Consider the following 22,195-nt stretch of genomic DNA (forward strand, 5'->3'; position numbering starts at 1 on the left):
CACATTTTCCCAACTCATATGGAAACGAGGTTTGTAAAATATTGGTATTCACAAATGATGACAATAAGGAATTAACGGTTGGTGATGAGGATGGTGGACAGCGCTGTCACAATGTCCTCTTTTGCCATCTTCCTTATATTCTTTTCCTTGTTTTTGTGTACCAGCTTGTAGTTGGCTGCTTGTAATTAACAGCTCACATCTTAACTACCTTCTTTAAAGCATAATAATGAGGAGGTCCACCTTTTCTTCTTTTCTGGGGCTTGGGTTCTATTTGAATGACATTGTAGGACTTCAAATATTTTCAAATACTGTACCGTATTGGCGCAGATAAACTGTTCACTAACAGAACATTTATACACAAATACTGTACCTACTGTACACAATTTTTAAAATCTGCAATTTATTGAGACTGCAATAAGTGAACCGCGAAGTGGCGAGTGAACAGTATAACATTAAAACTATTACAAAATTATGACAGAAAATGCTCAAATGATTGCAGGGCTCCTTTCCATTTTACCAGGCAAAGACCCCCTAACGAATATAGATTAGGAGCAGGGTCTCCAATACTTAAGTTTACTGTAAGTTGTGGAAAATTGTTTATTAAACAGGCCCCAGTAGTGTGTATGACTTTACAGTTTCTTTTTTTCGTCCATTTAAAATAAGCTATTCAATAATGCACAGGTTGCTTTAGTCATTTGTACATTAACTATGGTATAATATTTTTTTACCTTATATTTGCAAGGTTCATTTAGTGGGATGGGCGTGCTAATGCTATTCATATGATCAAGTATTTAAATTTCAATAAAACAAACCATAAATGTGTCTCATCATTGTTTTTATTAATTCTGTTATGGACTCCTTGTTAATCTGACATTTATACAGCTATTATCAGAAAAAATGTTATAAAAACACAAATGAAATCAAAACCCAAAACATGCAGTCAGACCAAATAAACATGTTTGTAAACATAATGTGACTTAAGGTTGTTTCATTTGTATTCAGATTATATTAGATTAGATTACATTAGATAGTACTTTATTTATTCCTTCAGGAGAGTTCCCTCAGGAAAATTTAAAAAAACATTTGTCTTGTGAAATCTGTTCTGTTTCTGTTTCAGAATAAAAAAACCTGAATCAACCAGTTCTCTCAGCGACTTCGTCCACTATGACTTCTTGCAGCAGAAACTGAAATGTTTGGAGGACGAGAACCGCAAACTTCGATTGGAGGTAACAGATTAAAAGATAAGAAAACACATTTTTAAGTTTTGTACAGGGTACAGTGGTACGTTGTTTCCAAAAGGTCAGTTGAACACTGTATTTGTATAAACCTCAAGTATTTTTTCTCATTTGAAATAATGCAAATTCAAATAATATATCCTGATTGCAAAATAATGTAAATGATGAATGAAATGCATAAATGAACATTTAACGTCACTTTTATTTTTTGAATGTCTCTTACCTTTTATCAAAGTGCTGACATTCCCAAGTTTCTGTGGTTCCATTGTGGCTGATTCTGTGATAAAATCAGTCATCAAAAAAGCACATAAACTGAGCCAACAATACATGATTCTTAATTTGAGCATTTCATTCCATAGATACAAACACTTTGATGTTCGGCCATGTGAGACAGTATAGGACAGGGGCCGGCAACCTTTACTACTCAAAGAGCCATTTCAACCCGTTTCACAAAATGAGGAAGACAATGGGAGCCGCAACTATTTCCGCCAATATCTACTGGTGTTCACCCAGATGACAAGAATAAGGGCATGCTATGAAGCCATTGCCTTAAACACCATCTACAAAATGTACAAACTGCTTGCCAGTCCAGCAACATGTTGTGAGAGGCTTCCGCAGATACACGCACACGACTGGAAGGCATACTGGGTGACACAGATTACACTGACGGTTGTGATATAAACAACTTTACCACTCCTACTAATATGCGCCACATTGTGAACCCACACAAAAGAAGAATGACAAACATATTTCGGGAGAAAATCCTCACAGTAACACAACATAAACGCAACATAACAAATACCCAGAGTCCTTTGCATCCATGACACCCCCTGACTATGTTATACACCCCGCGAGCGCCAAACCCCGCCCACCTCAACCACGCAGGGAGGGGGTGGGGGGTTGGTGCTCGTGGGGTGTATAACATAGTCAGGGAGTGTCATGGATGCTATTTGGTGTGTTGCGTTTATGTTGTGTTACTGTGAGGATTTTCTCCCGAAATGTGTTTGTCATTCTTCTTTTGTGTGAGTTCACAATGTGGCGCATATTAGTAGGAGTGTTAAAGTTGTTTATATCACAACCATCAGTGTACTCTGTGTCACCCAGTATGCCTTGCAATGTCATACATGTGCCGAGGGAAGCAGCGAAATGCATGAGTCCTGTCGGCACGCAAAAAGCATTCCGTGAATGGCGGGCGTGATGACATTCAAGGGGACGCTAATAGCATTCCGTGAATGGCGGGCGCAATGACGTTCAAGAGGTCGTTAAGAGTAATATCATCACGGCACCCCCTTAATATTGTAGTCCGAGTGAAAATTGGAGAACGTTGACTCCGGGTGAGGTCTGGGAGAGGTATTGAATTCCGGAATCTCCCCGCAACAATCTGGGGGGAGTTGCCAAAGAGCCGCATGTGGCTCCGGAGCCGCGGGTTGCCGACCCCTGGTATAGGAAAATTGGTGGAAAATGTTGGTAAACATTTTCATCAAAAACTAAATCAGAGGTACCACTGTATAATGTATCCTGTTGCTATAAATCAATTTGACCCAGGGGGCTGAGAAACTACACTATTTGCAGTCATGATCATTTTCCCAACTTCTACTTAAACACCGTAACATATTAAACCACCATCATTTTCACAGGCAAGTGAACTCAGCACTGAGACAAGCAACTACGAGGAGCAAGAGCAGGAGCTAATGCTGGTGTGTGTGGAAGAGCTGTGTAAGTTACTTTTTTAAACATTGCAAGGCAGTACAAACATTGTTGATGAAGTACATTTATAGGACCTGTGAAATTTTAGCCTCTGTCAACAAGCAAGTGGTGGATCTATCAGACGAGCTGGCACGCAAAATAGAGGATTCTCTCCGGCAGCAAGAAGAGATCAGCTTGCTGCTTGCTCAGATTGTCGATTTGCAGGCCCGCTGCAAAAGTGTGAGTTAAAACTCCAAATATTCATCTAAGAAATATTAATTAAGACTTACGCTTAGACTTACAGACTTACTTCCTTTTATTATCATTCAAATTTGAACTTTACAGTACAGATAACAACACAATTTGTTGCATTAGCTCGTTGTATTGTAGGATAAAAGAGCAATAAGGTGCAGATATAAATAAATAGATTACTGTACGGATAAATATATTGCACTTATTGCATACACATTCAAGGTTGTATGTTATATTGTCTTAATATTCCAGCGAGTTAATCAGTTTTTGGGGGCAATTGAGGAGATTATTATGATGCGTTCAAGAGTCAATTAAGAAGGCACATGATGTGTCACAGTGATAACATAACCTGCTTCCATAAACAATAAACTGTCAACCCACAAACTCCTTCTTTTGGTCCCTTTAGGTCACAAATGAGAACGAAGAGCTGAACCAACATCTGTGTCACTCGCGTGAAAGTAACCTGAAGCTGCAATCAGAGGCAAGACCTTCCAAACATGAACTGTATATGTAGCTGCCAAACAGAACAAGAAAAAATAGAATGGATATTCATGATTTAGAAAATGACAGTTGACTCATGTTCAAATATATCTGCAATAATTTATTTATGATCATGGTATATGACACACATAGGGTTCCCTGTACTTCTCTTTTGTAGGTATGCATGCGAGTGTTTTGTTACTGATATTCATTTATACATCTCTATTTTCTAAATCCTACATAATGAATGATAAAACTTTTAAGATGGGCGTGTTTGTGTCCGAGCAGCACTGTAGTGTCCAAAAACATTCACAAGAGGACTAAATTGGTGAGAATGAGAGTGCGGATGGTTAATTGTCTGGACTGCCATTGACTATAACCAGTCCAACGTGTACACCACAATCAGAATCAGAAATACTTTATTAATCCCACAGGGGAAATTTAAATTTTCAGCACAATCCCATTCAAGAGCAGACCAACAGAACAGTATCACTGATGGGTCTGCCAACTTCCGGCGCCCCTTACAGAAAAAGGTTGGAAACCGGTAAACATAAACATATCTAATTGTTGATATACTGTCGCAATCAAAAGTTTACATACACTTGTAAAGTCATGGCTGTCTTGAGTTTCCAATAATTTCTACAACTCTTATTTTTTTGTGATAAAGTGATTGGAGCACATACTTGTTGTCACAAAAAACATTCACGAAGTTTGGTTCTTTTATGAATTTATTATGGGTCTACTGAAAATGTGAGCAAATGTGCTGGGTCAAAAGTATACATACAGCAATGTTAATATTTGGTTACATATCCTTTGGCAAGTTTCACTGCAATAAGGTGCTTTTGATAGCCATCAACAAGCTTCTGGTTGAATTTTTGACCACTCCTCTTGACAAAATTGTTGCAGTTCTACCACCTCAATGCTTGACGGTAGGAATGGTGTTCCTGGGATTAAAGGCCTCACCTTTCCTCCTCCAAACATATTGCTGGGTATTGTGGCCAAACAGCTAAATTTTTGTTTCATCTGACATCACATGGACAAAGATAAGACCTTCTGGAGGAAAGTTCTGTGATCAGATGAAACAAAAATTTAGCTGTTTGGCCACAATTGCCAGCAATATGTTTGAAAACCAACACATTTAGCTAAACTGCACCAATTCTGTGAAGAGGAGTGGTCAAACATTCAACTAGAAGCTTATGGATGGCTACCCAAAGTGCCTTGTTGCAGTGAAACTTGCCAAGGGACATGTAACCAAATATTAACAATGCTGTATGTATACTTTTGAGCCAGAAGATTTGGTCACATTTTCAGTAGACCCATAATAAATTCATAAAAGATCCAAACTTCATGAATGTTTCTTGTGACCAACAAGTATGTGCTCCAATCACTCTATCACAAAAACATAAGAGTTGTAGAAATGATTGGAAACTCTAGGTATGTAAACTTTTGATCGCGACTGTAAATAGTAATATGTTAAAATTTGAGAGCACATAATGACAAAACTATAGGTCGGCAATTCAGGTTGTGAATTTGCTTTTATTCTGAATGTTTCGCACAGGATGCTTCAGCCACTGGCAGCAAAAAAAAAGAAAGAAAAAAGATTACTTGATTTTTTTAATGTAACATTGCATGGTGGAAACAAGCTTGGTGGTAAAGTAATTTTGTATATAGTGCTCATTAGTTTATCGAGATGTACTTGACAAAAAGTTCACTTATGAATGCGAGAGAAAAATAGAGAGGCACAATCCAGGATTAAGGTGAAGTTTTAATCTACAATGCTTTTAAAAACAATGAACGTTAAATAATTTTCAACATCAAAATGACATTGCTTTAAACTTAATACAACAGATATTTTTTTCTGTCAGTGCAATATTAACATAAATAACATTTAAAAGTACAACTGAAGCTTTCATATTTAAATGTTTCCCAATAAATACCATAATTTGGTCACAAACTAAAGTGGTCTTGCATTTTTTAAGGTATTTCACAGTTTTAAAAGCCTTAAGCTTATAATTGCTTACACTATAATTAATATTCAGGATGTATTGCACATTTTGAAAAAGTTGCCTGCCACATCGTCAGCATCTGTCAAATAGACTTCAGTTATGATTGTAGGACTTTCTTCCCTGATAACATGCAACTCCAATGAAAAAGCCCAATCTCTGAATATATGAGCAAAACAAAACAATCCCTTTCATATTATATATGCCTTCTGCAAAATGCTGATTGTTTTGGGGGCCACATTTTCAGAATGATAAGGACCGCTTGGCAGGATTTCTCCTTTCACTATTCTTATTTTGTATGTTCCGGAGAAGCATTGTACAATAGACCAGTGGTTCTCAACCTTTTTTCAGTGATGTACTCCCTGTGAACATTTTTTTAATTCAAGTACCCCCTAATCAGAGCAAAGCATTGTTGGTTGAAAAAAAGAGATAAAGAAGTAAAATACATCACTTTGTCATCAGTTTCTGATTTATTAAATTGTATAACAGTGCAAAATATTGCTCATTTGTAGTGGTATTTTTTAAACTATTTGGAAAAAAAAGATATAAAAATAACTAAAAACTTGTTGAAAAATAAACAAGTGATTCAATTATAAATACATATTTCTACACATAGAAGTAATCATCAACTTAAAGTGCCCTCTTTGGGGATTGTAATAGAGATCCATCTGGATTCATGAACTTAATTCTAAACATTTCTTCACAAAATATGACATTTTTAACATCAATATTTATGGAACATGTCCACAAAAAATCTAGCTGTCAACACTTAATATTGCATTGTTGCTTTTCTTTTCACAGTTTATGAACTTACATTCATATTTTGTTGAAGTATTATTCAATAAATATATTTATAAAGGATTTTTGAATTGTCACTATTTTTAGAATATTTAAATAAAAAAATGTCACGTATCCCATGGCATACCTTCATGTACCTCCAGGGGTACGCGTACCCCCATTTGAGAACCACTGCAATAGACTTTTGATTTTGGTGTATGTATTTTCTCAGAGTTATTGGAGTCCTCTGCTGTTTTAAACTGCAAAAAAGCTAGTCAAAGTTATCTCTATGACAGTTTGCTGCAAAAATGTGAGTCCTAAGAAGGTTTTTTTTAACTGAACTCACAAGCCGCCAGTTGAGTAGCCTGAATAATGAAATAGAGGTCGTAAAATTATATAGTATAACTAAAAAAAATGAACCAAAGACTACTGACTGCATTTGAAGTAAAAAAGCTATAGCAACACTTTAGTTACATACATCACATTACAAAAACAAATTGTAACTGCCAAAAAAGGAGAGGACCGAAAGGAGGGCCTTGGAATTTGCTGGAAAAATATTTTTCTCTCAAGTTTTGAACTGAACTCGGGGGCCAGTATGGTGTCATTTTTGGGCCCAGTTTGTGCAGTTGGGCCACCAGTTGAGTGGTTCTAGTGTAGTCTTTCACCTAAGTCACCTGGGATGGGCTGCAGCTCATTTTACACCCTGAACAGGATAAGCTTCAGAGAGTGATTGCCTTGATATTTGCCTCCCCCTGTCTGCAGCTCAAGGACCTGCAGGACAAGTACTGTGAGTGCAAAGACATGCTCCACGAGGCCCGAGAGGACAACAAAAACCTGCGAAATAAGAGCCTGCCGAACAGCACGGTGCAACGCTACACCGCTCTGGCCTCTGTCCTCCCCATGGACAGCCTGGCAGCAGAGATAGAGGGCACCTTCCGCAAAGGCCTGGACACGCCTGCGTCGTCAGAGTACAAGTAAGTCATGATCATCCCGGAAGTCATTGGCGTATGGATACCTTACATCAAAACAATTCTCAAAATTCTAATTTAGGTTTTCTGTTCAATTTTGAGGCCGTAGATTTGGGTAATTGCAAAGCATGCACAATGGGGCTCTAAATTGGATGTGAGTGCGAAGGGTTGTGTGTATACCTATTTACAGTATGATTGTGCCCTGTGGTCTAACTTTTGACCAGTCCAGGGTGCGAGTGTAGAAACACTAGCGCAGAGCAGGGATGACCGCTCCCCATGCTTCCCGGAGCTCATTTGATTGGTCGCTGCAAAGTCTCTTCTTCGTCTAGATCAGTGGCTCTTAACCTTGTTGGAGGTACCGAACCCATCCATCCATTTTCTACCGCTTATTCCCTTTGGGGTCGCGGGGGGCGCTGGTGCCGATCCCAGCTATAATCGGGCGGAGGGCGGTGTACTCCCTGGAAGAGTCGCCACCTCATCGCAGGGCCTACACATAGACAGACAACATTCACACTCACATTCACACACTAGGGACAATTTAGTGTTGCCAATCAACCTATCTCCAGGTGCATGTCTTTGGAGGAGGGAGGAAACCGGAGTACCCGGAGGGAACCCACGCAGTCACGGGGAGGACATGCAAACTCCACACAGAAAGATCCCGAGCCCAGGATTGAACCTCAGACTACTCGACCTTCGTAGTATGAGGCAGACACACTAACCCCTCTGCCACCGTGAAGCCCGGTACCGAACTCTTCTTTAGTAAAAAAAACTTTTTTTTTTAATTCAAGACAAAGTTATAGGGCTTCACGGTGGCAGAGGGGTTAGTGCATCTGCCTCACAATACGAAGGTCCTGCAGTCCTGGGTTCAAATCCAGGCTCGGGATCTTTCTGTGTGGAGTTTGCCTGTTCTCCCCGTGAATGCGTGGGTTCCCTCCGGGTACTCTGGCTTCCTCCCACTTCCAAAGACATGCACCTGGGGATAGGTTGATTGGCAACACTAAATCGGCCCTAGTGTGTGAATGTGAGTGTTGTCTGTCTATCTGTGTTGGCCCTGCGATGAGGTGGCGACTTGTCCAGGGTGTACCCTGCCTTCCGCCCGATTGTAGCTGAGATAGGCGCCAGCGCCCCCCGCGACCCCAAAAGGGAATAAGCGGTAGAAAATGGATGGATGGACAAAGTTATATGATTTTTTACTGGTGCACAAAATGAACCGTGTTCAAAGAACAAAACCCACACAGTGCATGAACTCACAACAAATTACACGCCTGCACATCATTTTGACTTCTGCTGTTGCCGTATCCATAATATGACAATAGGAGGACGTTTTCATGTACACAGTGAGTTGGTTGTGGCTTGACCTCTGCGGTGGAGGCTCCACCGAACCTCTGAGGCCGACTCACCGAACCCCTAGGGTTCGATGCAACCCAGGTTAAGAACCACTGTTCTACATGCTTTCGTTGATTTCTCATGCAGTGCGCCACAATTGCCCCCATCGGTCACTGAGGGAAAATTAATCGCTGTCTTGTTCATTATGACACCTGCTGAAAGAAGGAAGCATCCTTAAGGTAAATATTTGATGAAAAGTTGACAACATTACACTCGCCAGTCGTCATCATGCCAAATGCAAATTGTACACACTGCCAGCAGCCAGGAAGCAGGGACGCTGAACATCTACTTTTAGGGACAGGGTAGACTTGTTTTCCATATTATTAATGCTGTTAAATACAATTAAATTGGGATTGCCAACTGCATGGTCTAGTTCAGTGGTCCCCAACCTTTTTGTATCTGCGGACCGGTCAACGCTTAATAATTTATCCCGCGGCCCGGGTGGAGGAATGGGGGGGGGGGATTCTTCTTATTCTTTTTTTTTTTTTTCTTTGTCATGAAAAAGGGACGTTTTTGTCTTGAAAAGGGGACGTTTTTGTGGTTGGTGCATTAATTTTAAGTGTATATTATGTTTTTATGTTGATTTAATTATTTAAAAAAAAAAAAACGTTTTTTTTTTTTTTTTTTTTTTTTTTATAAAAAATTATTCTGCGGCCCGGTACCAATTGGGCCATGGCCCGGTTCTTGGCCAGGGCCCGGTGTTTGGGGACCACTGGTCTAGTCTATACTTTCGCTATGTGGCCCTTTGTTGTGGCCCAGAGCAGCCAGCCCAAAACGCATGTGTCAGGAAGAAATGCAGAAGCAAATTTTTACAACAGATTTCTGCATAAAAGTGATAATATATAATATCGTAGGTGTTTATTACCCCTTTGCATTCATATTTTGCAGTTTGTTACATTTTTGTTGTTTTTTGCTTGATTGTAAAAGATGTCTATCGTGGAGCTGGTCTGAGAAGTAAAAGAGGAGCGATGTTCATATGTTGTTAATATTCAGTGTTTTATTGTTCATAAAACAGGCACATTTTTTGTCTCAATGTGGCCCCCAAGTCATTTTTGCCCATCTCTGCGTTGGACATTCACTAAAATTTCTTTCTTTCTTTCTTTCTTTCTTTCTTTCTTTCATCATAGAGATCTCTGTGAGAAAAACTACAGATTTCGGCCATTTTGCAAGTTTTTGCAAGTGATGCACTAAATCTGTCAATAAAAGTAAAGTTGTGTTTCCTTCAGCCACTGGAGGTCGCGTACTCAAGGCACAAGCAAGAGACTTTGCAGCGACCAATCAAATAGATCAATTAATCAATCAATCAATCAATGTTTATTTATATAGCCCTAAATCACAAGTGTCTCAAAGGGCTGCACAAGCCACAACGACATCCTCGGTTCAGAATGGTTTCTTAACAAAACCTTTCTACATATAAAGTGCTTTTTTTGATTGATTGATTGATTGAGACTTTTATTAGCCTGGCTAACTTGGCAGTAAGAGGATATATGGGCTCATTGTTCTTCCACCATAGAAGTGGGTCAAAATCTATTTTTTAATGCAATATGGACGTAAATCTGCTGCTATAAAAACATTTGTTATTGCTTTAGCCCTGCCTGACTCGCCGAGGAGAGGCTGCTTGAATGCGTTGGTGACGCTTCAAACGGGTTGGCATGTGTTATGAGAGTAGCGTATGTGTGTGTGTACCCCTTTAACATGTGACAGCATGTGAGGTGAGTGACATCAGTGAGTGTGTGGGCGAGCGAGGTGAGGGAGCGTAGCGTGAGTGCGGGGAGTGGCTGGTGTTTTGTTGGATTGGCTGTGTGCAAGACCTCAATAAAGTCACGATTTGCAACTAATCGCCGGACTCTTCATTTACCCTGGAGTCCGGAGCTGTGGAGACCCACTGCCGGGTAGAGTGAAGGGTGTTTCCCCCGAAAATACATCAGCCCTGGAGGAGTGTTTCCCCTGCGCTCCTCAACTACGGTCTGGGAGCCGGAAGCAAGAAAAGGTGCAACATATGTTTGACGTGTTGTTAGAAGCAGCTACTGAACAATATCGGCGAACCTCCGTCCTTCATTGTTGTATCGCGCAGCCAAAGTGTTCCCAACGAGAAGATATTAATGAGGCAGGAGGATCTTCCAGCTCTGGCTTTTACATCTTGTCTTAGCCCGGTCGCTGCTAGCATGTCTCCGAACCGAACCGAAACCCCCGTACCGAAACGGTTCAATACAAATACACATACCGTTACACCCCTACTAATTACTATTATGTTCTATTTGTAAGGATGAAAAGGATAACAAAAAGATGCAAAGTCATTGTTTTTGGGCCGTAAAATGTACAACTGCATGCATAAGAGATCTGTAGTTATTTCTGTTTTGTAAATACTCTAGGAGAGGTGAAATACGCTTTAGCCTTTGCCAATTCCATTTCAGACTATATGTTTATTTAAAAAAAAGGATTCTCTTTATCTGTGAAATGTTTAAATGTGGGGATAAACTTGAACTTGATTTGTTTTTGGACCAAATGTGTCCTTTTTTCTTAAAAAAAAAAAAAAAAAAAGACCATTTAAGCATTAGCGCCAAACATGAGGTACATTTGACCTTTGAGACATTTCTTTTTGCTCCTTGCAGAACCCACCCATGGCGGGTGTTTGAAACTGTGCGGGTGGTGAACCGGTCGGTGAGGCTGCGCTCTTTGTGCCAATCTCCGGGACTTCCAGGTTCCAGCCCAGTGTCCATGCACTCCAGCTGCACCAGCACTCCTCGCACCAGCTGCTACGGCTCCGACAACACCAGCTTGGAGGATAAGCCTAGCAGCAGTCCTGCCCAGAAAGAAGACATCAGGTGTGTCAAAGAACCATAAATTCTAGGTGCTCTTTGCCCTGCACATTTCTTTTGTCCTTAGGTAGAACATTTTTTTCTCAATGAAATACAATTCCAGTTAATGCTTACTTGTGTTTTACCACACTTTCTCTCTTTAGCATCAGTGGGCCAAAGCGTTTAGGACAGCCTGGCACACCGGGAGGCCATGACCTTGAGGCAGCCTTGCGCAGCCTATCAGCCCGCCAACAGAACCACTCCTCCGAGCGACCTTTCTTTGATGTAGAGCGTGAGCGGAAACTCCGCGCCCTGGCGGAAAATATCGAGGAGGACGAAGGCTCAAGTGGTTTCTTGACGCCAAATGACAGCCTGGCTTCCAGTTCAGAGGCATCAACCGGCACCAACTACTCCAATGGGAGCTCCCGACACTCCTGCGGCTCCTCGGGATCCAGGTCTTACCTACCCGACCGCCTGCAGATTGTCAAACCACTTGAAGGTAGTAAATACTTTCAAGCGTCTATACGTTCAACACAACATTCATTTACACAAATAATGTTAATCATTTTGGTATGTCAAAGTCATGACAGTAATTACACAACATACTTTGAGCTCTTTTAAGCCTACTTGTTCTCTCATCAATAGACTTTTGAGATCACTTGTCACAAATGTCAAGCCAGCAGTTATTTCCCCAAACTATTGTCACGTGACATCTTGTGTGATGAACACATTATGCTTCTTTTATTGTGATGCCACTGGACACAGTTACAAAAAAACGGGTAGTGCTCTCTCCACCAAAAAAACATTGTTTACATGAATAGCCCTCTGACTGACTGAAGGCATGTAGCGGCAGCAGAGTAACTCAGGCACACTGACAAAAGGCAATAAACCAGCGCTGGCAAAGAGAAACAGGTTAACTTACTGTAAATTAGGTGCCCGGCAGTCTGCAACGAAACAAGTAGTCCAACAGAAAGGGGATCCAAAACAAGAGTGCCAGGACAGGAAATGATACAAAACCCAAAACCAGTGAAGTTGGCACCATGTGTAATTCGTAAATATGTATGTACTAGAGATGCGCGGTTTGCGGTCTCATCCGCGAAGTCTGCGGATAAACCGCGGGTCGGGCGGTTGACATGACGAAAAAATAGATTTTAATTAGATTCGGGCGGGTGGCGGTTGAACCATTCGGAAATATTTGATATGCATGGTTCTGTGATTGGTATCCTTTGCCATTCAGAGTGCCATTTAAGACCCGTGTTATAAAGCGAAAAAGACAATAAGAGACGCGAATATTCTCCTGAATGACTGCCGGAAGTCACCCAAATAATAAGTATTAGTGCGTGCTATGAAGCCATTGGCTTTGTCGCCTACTACAACATGTACGATCTGCTTGTCAGTCCAGCATCATGTTGTGTGTGGCTCCCGCGGCAACACGCACACGACTGCAAGGCATACTGGGTGACACAGAGTACACTAATGGTTGTGATATAAACAATTTTAACACTCTTAGTAATATGCGCCACACTGTGAAGCCACACCAATTAAGAACGACAAACACATTTCGGGAGAACATCCTCACAGTAACACAACATAAACGCAACACAACAAATACCCATAATCCTTCCTATTTTATACACCCCGCTAGCAGAACCCCCCCCCCCCATGCGTCGGTAAGGTGGGCAGGGTTGGGGATGCGGGGGTGTAAAATATATTCAGGACGTGTCACGGATACAAAAGATTATGTGTATTTGTTGTGTTGCGTTCATGTTGCGTTACTGTGAGGATGTTCTCCCGAAATGTGCTTGTCAATCTTGTTGGGTGTGGCTTCACAGCGTGGCGCATATTAGTCAGTGTTAAAGTTGTTTATATCACAACCATCAGTGTACTCTGTATCACCCAGTATGCCTTTCAATCTTGAACGTGTAACTGCGGAAGCTGCACACAACATGTTGCCGGACCAACAATCGGTTCCTACATATTGTTGAAGGTGTCTAAGGCAATGGCTTCACAGTACGCCCATATTTTTGTCATCATGATGAACGCTATTGAATAGTCGCGGGAACGTTAGCGGCTGCAATTGTCATCATTACTCAGTGAAACAGGTTAAAATAGCTCTGTGAGTGGTAAAGGCGGACAACATCTGAAGTATTTCAGCTGGCGGTTGGCGGGCGGGTACGGTCCTGATAAAGTGTTGTAAAGTGTTGGTTCGGGTGGACGGCGGATGGATGACGACTTTGGTGATGCGGATGATATAATTGCCTATCCGCGCATCTCTAATATGTATGTAATGATAACTTGAATTACAAAAGAAAGCGGGTGAATAGAGGGGAAAAAAGAGAAGCAAACTTTATTAACCTTGTAGATTGTTTTAGTAACAATAGGTTAAGCTTCCTCGGTGTGCATTGTTTTACCCATTTCCCCCTAGGACGGGGGTCGGCAACCCGCGGCTCTAAGCCGCATGCGGCTCTTTAGCGCCGCCCTAGTGGCTCGCTGGAGCTTTTTCAAAAATGTATGAAAAATGGAAAAAGATGAGGGGAAAAAAATATAAAAAATATATTTTTTGTTTTAATATAGTTTCTGTAGGAGGACAAACATGACACAAACCTCCCTAATTGTTATAAAGCACACTGATTTTATGATACATGCCTCACTGATTCGAGTATTTGGCGAGCGCCGTTTTATCCTACCAATTTCGGCGGGCCTCGAAGTCACCGTAGTTTGTTTACATGCATAACTTTCTCCGACTTTTTAAGACGTGTTTTATGCCACTTCTTTTTCCGTCTCATTTTGTCCACCAAACTTTTAACGTTGTGCAGTCATGCACAAAGGTGAGTTTTGTTGACGTTATTGACATGTGTGGAGTGCTAATCCGACATATTTGGTCACTGCATGACTGCAAGCTAATCCATGCTAACTAGCTATTTAGGCTAGCAATACGCACATATTGCATCATTATGCCTCATTTGTAGCTATATTTGACCGCATTTGGTTTCCTTTAAGTCCTCTTAATTCAGTATACATCTCATGACACACTATCTGTATGTAATATGGCTTTTATTTTTTTGCGGCTCCAGACATGTTTGTTTTTGTATTTTTGGTCCAATATGGCTCTTTCAACATTTTAGGTTGCCGACCCCTGCCCTAGGGTAACAACATTAATATATGTTTGATTATATGCATGAGTGTAGGTATGCATATGTGATTGTACGTTTGTACATAACAAAGGACAATAACTAACTAACAAAGTCCAAACTGTCGTGGGATCGTGACATGTGCCTAAAGACAAGCTTAGAACAAGGGTTTTCTTTTAATTATCTTTAATTATTGTCCCGGGTGTACCCCGCCTACCGCCCGAATGCAGCTGAGATAGGCTCGTGCACCCTCCTGTGACCTCAAAAGGATAGATGGATAGTATTTGTAATTTTGCACACTAATGCTGATCCCTGATATTGAATGTATTATTACTAAATTGTTTTAGTACTTCAGAAAATAGAATTAGTATTTTAATTTATATTATATTTCATTCCTCTTTCTTCCGGCAGTACTGTTTTCTTCGAGTATTTTAGCAATACTAACATGAGCTTTACACAAAGAATGTTAATCATTTTGGTATGTCAAAGTCATGACAGTAATTACACAACATACTTTGCACTTTTAAGCCTAATTGTTCTCTCATCCAAAAACTTTTGAGATCACTTGCTTTCATATACTAATGTCAAGCCAGCAGTTCTTTCCCCAAACTATTGTCACGTAACATCTTGTGTGATTGATTGATTGATACATTGATTGAAACTTTTATTAGTAGATTGCACAGTTCAGTACATATTCCGTACAATTGACCACTAAATGGTAACACCCGAATAAGTTTTTCAACTTATTTAAGTCGGGGTCCACGTTAATCAATTCATGGTAAACATGATGAATACATTGTGCTTCTTTTAGTGTGATGCCACTGGACGCAGTTACAAAAAAACGCGTGGTGCTCTTTCCACCAAAAAACATCTTTTACATGAATAGCCCTCTGACTGACTGAAGGCATGTAGCGGCAGCAGACTAACTCAGGCACACTGACAAAACGCAATAAACCAGCGCTGGCGAAGAGAAACAGGTGAACTTAAATATACTTGATCAGACATAGAAAATAGGTGCCTGGCAGTGCAGCGAAACAAGTAGTCCAACGGAAAAGGGAACCAAAACAAGAGTGCCAGGACAGGAAATGTTACAAAACCCAAAACCAGTGAAGTTGTCACCTTGTGTAATTTGTAAATATATATGTATGGAAGAACTTCAATTACAAAAGAAAGCAGGTAAATGGAGGGGAAAAAAGAGAAGCAAACTTTATTAACCTTGTAGATTGTTATAGTAACAATAGGTTTAGCTTCCTCGGTGTGCATTGATTTACCCATTTCCCTCTAGGACGGGGGTCGGCAACCCGCGGCTCTTTAGCGCCGCCCTAGTGGCTCTCTGGAGCTTTTTCAAAAATGTATGAAAAATGTAAAAAGATGAGGGGAAAAATATATAAAACATGTATTTTTGGTTTTAATATAGTTTCTGTAGGAGGACACACATGACACAAACCTCCCTAATTGTTATAAAGCACACTGTTTGTATTAAACATGCCTCACTGATTCGAGTATTTGGCGAGCGCCCTTTTGTCCTACTAATTTCGGCGGTCCTCGAAGTCACCGTAGTTTGTTTACATGCATAACTTTCTCCGACTTTCTAAGACGTGTTTTATGCCACATCTTTTTCTGTCTCATTTTGTCCACCAAACTTTTAACGTTGTGCATTCACGCACAAAGGTGAGTTTTGTTGACGTTATTGACTTGTGTGGAGTGCTAATCAGACATATTTGTTCACTGCATGACTGCAAGCTAATCGATGCTAACTAGCTATTTAGGCTAGTAATACGCACACATTGCATCGTTATGCCTCATTTATAGCTATATTTGACCTCATTTGGTTTCCTTTAAGTCCTCTTAATTCAGTATACATCTCATGACACACTATCTGTATGTAAATGATAAATAAATGATAAATGGGTTGTACTTGTATAGCGCTTTTCTACCTTCAAGGTACTCAAAGCGCTTTGACACTACTTCCACATTTACCCATTGACACACACATTCACACACTGATGGAGGGAGCTGCCATGCAAGGCGCTAACCAGCACCCATCAGGAGCTCTGGACACATCGGACGTGACGGGGTTGGTACTAGGTGGGGATTGAACCAGGGAGCCTCGGGTTGGGCACAGCTACTCTCCCACTGCGCCACGCCGTCCCTATGTAATATGGCTTTTATTTTTTTGCGGCTCCAGACATGTTTGTTTTTGTATTTTTGGTCCAATATGGCTCTTTCAACATTTTAGGTTGCCGACTCCTGCCCTAGGAGAACAACGTTAATATATGTTTGATTATATGCATGAGTGTAGGTATGCATATGTGATTGTACGTTTGTACATAACAAAGGACAATAACTAACTAACAAAGTCCAAACTGTCGTGGGATCGTGACAACGTGTGCCTAAAGACAAGCTTAGAACAAGGGTTTTAGTTTAATTATCTTGAATTATTGTCCAGGGTGTACCCCGCCTACCGCCCAAATGCAGCTGAGATAGGCTCGGGCACCCCCCCGTGACCCCAAAAGGATGGATGGATAGTATTTGTAATTTGGCACACTAATGCTGATCCCTGATATTAAATGTATTATCACTAAATTGTTTTAGTACTTCAGAAAATAGTATTAATATTTTAATTTATACTATACTTCATTCCTCTTTCTTCCGGCAGTACTGTTTTCTTAGATTATTTTAGCATTTTTAACGTGAGCTTTTTTAAAAAAAATATGTGATTATTCACTGTTTGTGCGCTGTTTCTGTTTTTATAGTCTTTGTTTATCCATCGGTGTGGGAATGGATGAATGTGATTTATAATGTAAATCACTTTGGGTTTCTTTCCAGGTATTGTAAAGCGCTATATAAATACAGACCAGTTACCATTTACAGCTCCTAAAAGTTTACACTATTTGATGCTATATTTGAAAAAATATAAGTGGAACTGTGTCAACAGCACTAGAGATATCTTGCCAAAGGACATTTAACCTAGTATTAACATTGCTGTATACTTTTGACCCACCAGATTTGGTCACATTTTCAGCATACCTTTAATAAATTCATAAAAGAACCAAACTTCATGAATAATTTATACTTCCAATGTTCTACAAATCCTGTTTCCTCTGACTTTCCTTCATCAGGTTCAGTGACTCTACACCAGTGGCAGCAGCTGGCCAGACCAAACCTTGGGGGCATCCTGCATCCTCGCCCCGGAGTTCTGACGAAGGACTTCAGGGAGCTGGAAGTGGACATACAACATGTGTACAGTCTGAACGACCTGGAGGAGGATGAACCGGATCTGTCGCTGCTGCCGGGAACAACCGACATGGGTAGGGCACATTTAAACTCCTTAAAGAGATTCACATTCCAAGTGTTCATCTTGATCAGGAACACTAACACAATCTCTTGATGATGATGCTGTGCACTACACCATTGCAAACTTCAACTGTAATGAAAATAAATCAATACAATACAACCTCAATTTAGGAACTTGTACACATAGAAAAATGTGTATATTGAAACAAATTTTAATTATAATAAAAAAGTCCAAATTAAAGGTCTTTATTTGAATATGATATCAAGTATTATATTGTACTGCATATCAAACAAACCTAGCAAGGGGTTGATTGATCAACTTTCATTTAACTAAAATATGCAGTTTCAGGAAAAATTTTGTGTGAATGCTGAAATGCCCTAGGTGAACTGAAATGCTAATTTTAGCATGCTAACAATTAACATATGTCCTTTACCAAGTCATAAGACTGAGGTGTACACCTGTGAAATTAGCAGTGTAAATTTGTGAAAGAAGTGAACATGCTAACATTAGCGTGCTAAAAGCATTTGTCAAATATACTCTGAGGACTCTGAGGTGTACGCTTAAAATGTTGGTATGTTGAATTAGCATGTTAGGATGCTAATGTTAACATGCTAGTATTCAATTAACATTAGCAGGGAATATTTTTACTTCAGAATGGTTGGAATGTGGAAGTACTAACACTTTTTAGTAGAGATTAAGTGTTACGGGAAAACAACCAACTGAACTGTGCTTCATTATGCCAACACGAACACACACCATCACTATCCCTGTGGTGCACTCACAGTTTGAAATACCAAATCTCCCTAATTTAAACAGCCAGGTTAGTACAAACGGCTACGTTACGAGGCTTTTGTGCGCAGAGACAAGGTTCTTGCACCAAAGCATATTTTTATTCAGTTAGTGGCTCGTGAATTGAACAGTTTGTACAATGACGGGTTTGTACAAGCTTCCACTTCACCTAAACTGAGCTAATGTTTTGTTCAATATATATAAAAAGGACCAGACTTTATACATCTCCTTAGATTGTGCCGGTGTACCTAGTGCAGTCATTTTCAACCTTTTCTGAGCCAGGGCACATTTTATTCATTGAAAAAATCCCGAGGTACACCACCAGCAGGAATAATGGAAAAAGAAACTCAGCAGCTAATATTGACGATAAAAAGTTGTTTTTGCAATTAATAAATAAATAAATGGGTTGTACTTGTATAGCGCTTTTCTACCTTCAAGGTACTCAAAGCGCTTTGACACTACTTCCACATTTACCCATTCACCCACACATTCACACACTGATGGAGGGAGCTGCCATGCAAGGCGCCAACCAGCACCCATCAGGAGCAAGGGTGAAGTGTCTTGCTCAGGACACAACGGATGTGACAAGGTTGGTACTAGGTGGGAATTGAACCAGGGACGCTCGGGTTGCGCACGGCCACTCTCCCACTCCGCCACGCCGTCCCTAATTGGTGGATATGAATTCAAACCATAACCAACCATCATCACTATAGTTCTTGTCTCAAAGTAGGTGTACTGTCACCACCTGTCACATAATGCTGTGACTTATTTTCAATTTTTTTGACGTTTTCCTGCGTGTCATGTTTTAGTTCTCATCTTGAGCCCTTTTTTCGGTGGCTTTTCCTGTTTTGTTGGTATTTTCCTGTAGCAGTTTCATGTCTTCCTTAAGCGCTATGTTTTGGAAATCAAGACTATTTAATTTGTGCCCCCCGCGACCCCAAAAGGGAATAAGCGGTAGAAAATGGATGGTATCCTTTTCTGTGTGAACATTGTTGATTGTCATGTCATGTACGGATGGTCTTTGTAGACGCCGTCTGCTCCATGCGCAGTAAGTCTTTGCTGTCGTCCAGCATTCTGTTTTTATTTACTTAGCAGAAAATTAAGTTTTAGTTTTGTATTGCATAGCCATCCCTAAGCTTCAATGCCTTTTTCAGGGGCACTCACCTTTTGTTTATTTTTGGTGTAAGCATTAGATTCCTTTTTACGTACACGCTGCCTCCCGCATATTGTGATCATGACAAACCATGTTCCCGACATCTATAAATCATTGGCTACCCTTTGCCACCTACTGATATGGAAGAATATTACATGGTTATTCTGCCGAGCTCTAGACAGTACAGACACTCAACAACGGCACATTTTTTGCGAATTATAATTACTGCATTGCAAAAAATAATTTTAACCCAATTAGGTGATATTACGTAATCTCCCACGGCACACCAGACTGTATTTCACGGCACACCTGGTTAGCGCCCTGCATGGCAGCTCCCGCCATCAGTGTGTGAATGGGTGAATGTGGAAATAGTGTCAAAGCGCTGTGAGTTCCTTAAAAAGTTAGAAAAGCGCTATACAAGTATAACCCATTTACCATCACACTAGTGTGCCGCGGCACAGTGGTTGAAAAACACTGACCTAGTGGAATGCGGTGTATAACATTAATATTCCAATCATCAAAGATTTTCCTTCATGATAATTTTAACGCGCCATTTCCCTTCCTAACCTTATAGTGTCTCCATCGGGTCTCAACCTTCCTCAGACCTTCCCCACTCCCACCATCACCACCTGCCAAGTACCCCAACCATCCTTCCTCACCCCCTCATGCCCCTTTAGGTAAGAACATGCTGTCATCTTTTTGTTGTGCATGCAGGACTTTTAGTGTAGGCACAAAGGTTGTTATGCACATTCTGCCATCTAGTGGATGATTATTTAATATTTGTCTCGATCCACCCACCTTTGATAACATTTAAGAGCTGTAGCTTGCAGTTAGCATATCCTACTACAAATATGTCCAGCTATTCCTGGTCCTTGAAGGATGATACTAGTAAGAAACTTAGTTTATTAGTAGGCGAGGATTGCTGGCTTACAAGTGGCTTTGCACTGTGAAGGGGCTTTCTTTAGTCGCTAGCCAGAATGCTACATTGTATTTGCAGACACAGCTAAAATGTGTCATCAGCATGCATTATCACTATCAATTTTATTATCTTTGGGGTCTTAAAAAGTTTAGAAAAGTCTTAAATTCAATAATTTGAATTGGAGGCCTTGAAATGTCTAAAATTCTCCTAAAATGTCATAAAAGGTCTTAAAAACGATATCGAAAGGTTTTAAAAATCTATTGACGCAGTGACCTTGTGGTAAGTGTGTCCGCCCTGGGATCGGTAGGTTGTGAGTTCAAACCCCCGCCGAGTCATACCAAAGCCCATTACCTCCGTGCTTGGCACACAGCATCAAGGGTTGGAATTGGGGGTTAAAGGCCTACTGAAATGAGATTTTCTTATTCAAACGGGGATAGCGGGTCCATTCTATGTGTCATACTTGATCATTTCGCGATATTGCCATATTTTTGCTGAAAGGATTTAGTAGAGAACATCGACGATAAAGTTTGCAACTTTTGGTCTCTAATAAAAAGGCCTTGCCTTTACCGGAAGTACCAGACAGTGTGCGCGTGACGTCACGGGTTGTAGGGCTCCTCACATCTTCACATTGTTTACAATCATAGCCAGCAGCTGCTAGAGCTATTCGGACCGAGACAGCGTCAATTTCCCCATTAATTTGAGCAAGGATGAAAGATTCGTGGATGAGGAAATTTAGAGTGAAGGACTAGGGGAAAAAAAGAAGAAAAAGGCGATTCAGATGTTATTAGACACATTTACTAGGATAATTCTGGAAAATCCTATATCTGCCTATTGCGTTGCAAGTGTTTTAGTGAGATTAAATAGTACCTGAAAGTCGGAGGGGTGTGGCCACGGGTGTGTTGACGCCAAAGTCTCTGAGGGAAGTCATGGCAGCTGCAGCAGGAGGGAAGCTCCGCTGATGTCTCCGGTAAGAGGCGACTTATTATCACAATTTTCTCACCGAAAACGGACAGTTGACATGTCGTCGGGATCCATGTTCGCTTGACTGCTCTGATCCATAGTAAAGCTTCATCTTCGGGAATTTTAAACAAGGAAACACCCGGTGTGTTTTTGTGGCTAAAGGCTAAAAGCTTCCCACCTCCATCTTTCTACTTTGACTTCTCCATTAATAATTGAACAAATTGCTAAATATTCAGCAACACAGATGTCCAGAATACTGTGTAATTATGCGATTATAGCAGACTACTTATAGTTTGGATCAGGCTGGAAAATAATTTCCGCTACAACCGGTGACGTCAAACGCACGCGTCATCATACCGC

General features: G+C 40.6%; 1 protein-coding gene across 2 annotated transcripts in view; it reads left to right on the forward strand.

Annotated features, from left to right (window-relative positions):
- Positions 1-22,195, forward strand: part of hap1 (huntingtin associated protein 1) — a 39,531-nt gene that overhangs the window by 12,586 nt on the left and 4,750 nt on the right. Inside the window, exons 5-13 of one of the 2 annotated variants that reach the window (XM_061880921.1) lie at positions 1,118-1,226; positions 2,873-2,951; positions 3,031-3,161; positions 3,580-3,654; positions 7,196-7,407; positions 11,400-11,612; positions 11,750-12,084; positions 17,839-18,027; positions 20,531-20,633. In XM_061880921.1, the coding sequence (XP_061736905.1) occupies positions 1,118-1,226; positions 2,873-2,951; positions 3,031-3,161; positions 3,580-3,654; positions 7,196-7,407; positions 11,400-11,612; positions 11,750-12,084; positions 17,839-18,027; positions 20,531-20,633 (1,446 nt within the window). The remainder of the gene's footprint in view (positions 1-1,117; positions 1,227-2,872; positions 2,952-3,030; positions 3,162-3,579; positions 3,655-7,195; positions 7,408-11,399; positions 11,613-11,749; positions 12,085-17,838; positions 18,028-20,530; positions 20,634-22,195) is intronic. The other variant, XM_061880922.1, reaches the window with a different exon arrangement.

This window comes from Nerophis ophidion, linkage group LG20 (genome assembly GCF_033978795.1).
Source record: "Nerophis ophidion isolate RoL-2023_Sa linkage group LG20, RoL_Noph_v1.0, whole genome shotgun sequence".
Classification (NCBI taxonomy): Eukaryota; Metazoa; Chordata; class Actinopteri; order Syngnathiformes; family Syngnathidae; genus Nerophis; species Nerophis ophidion.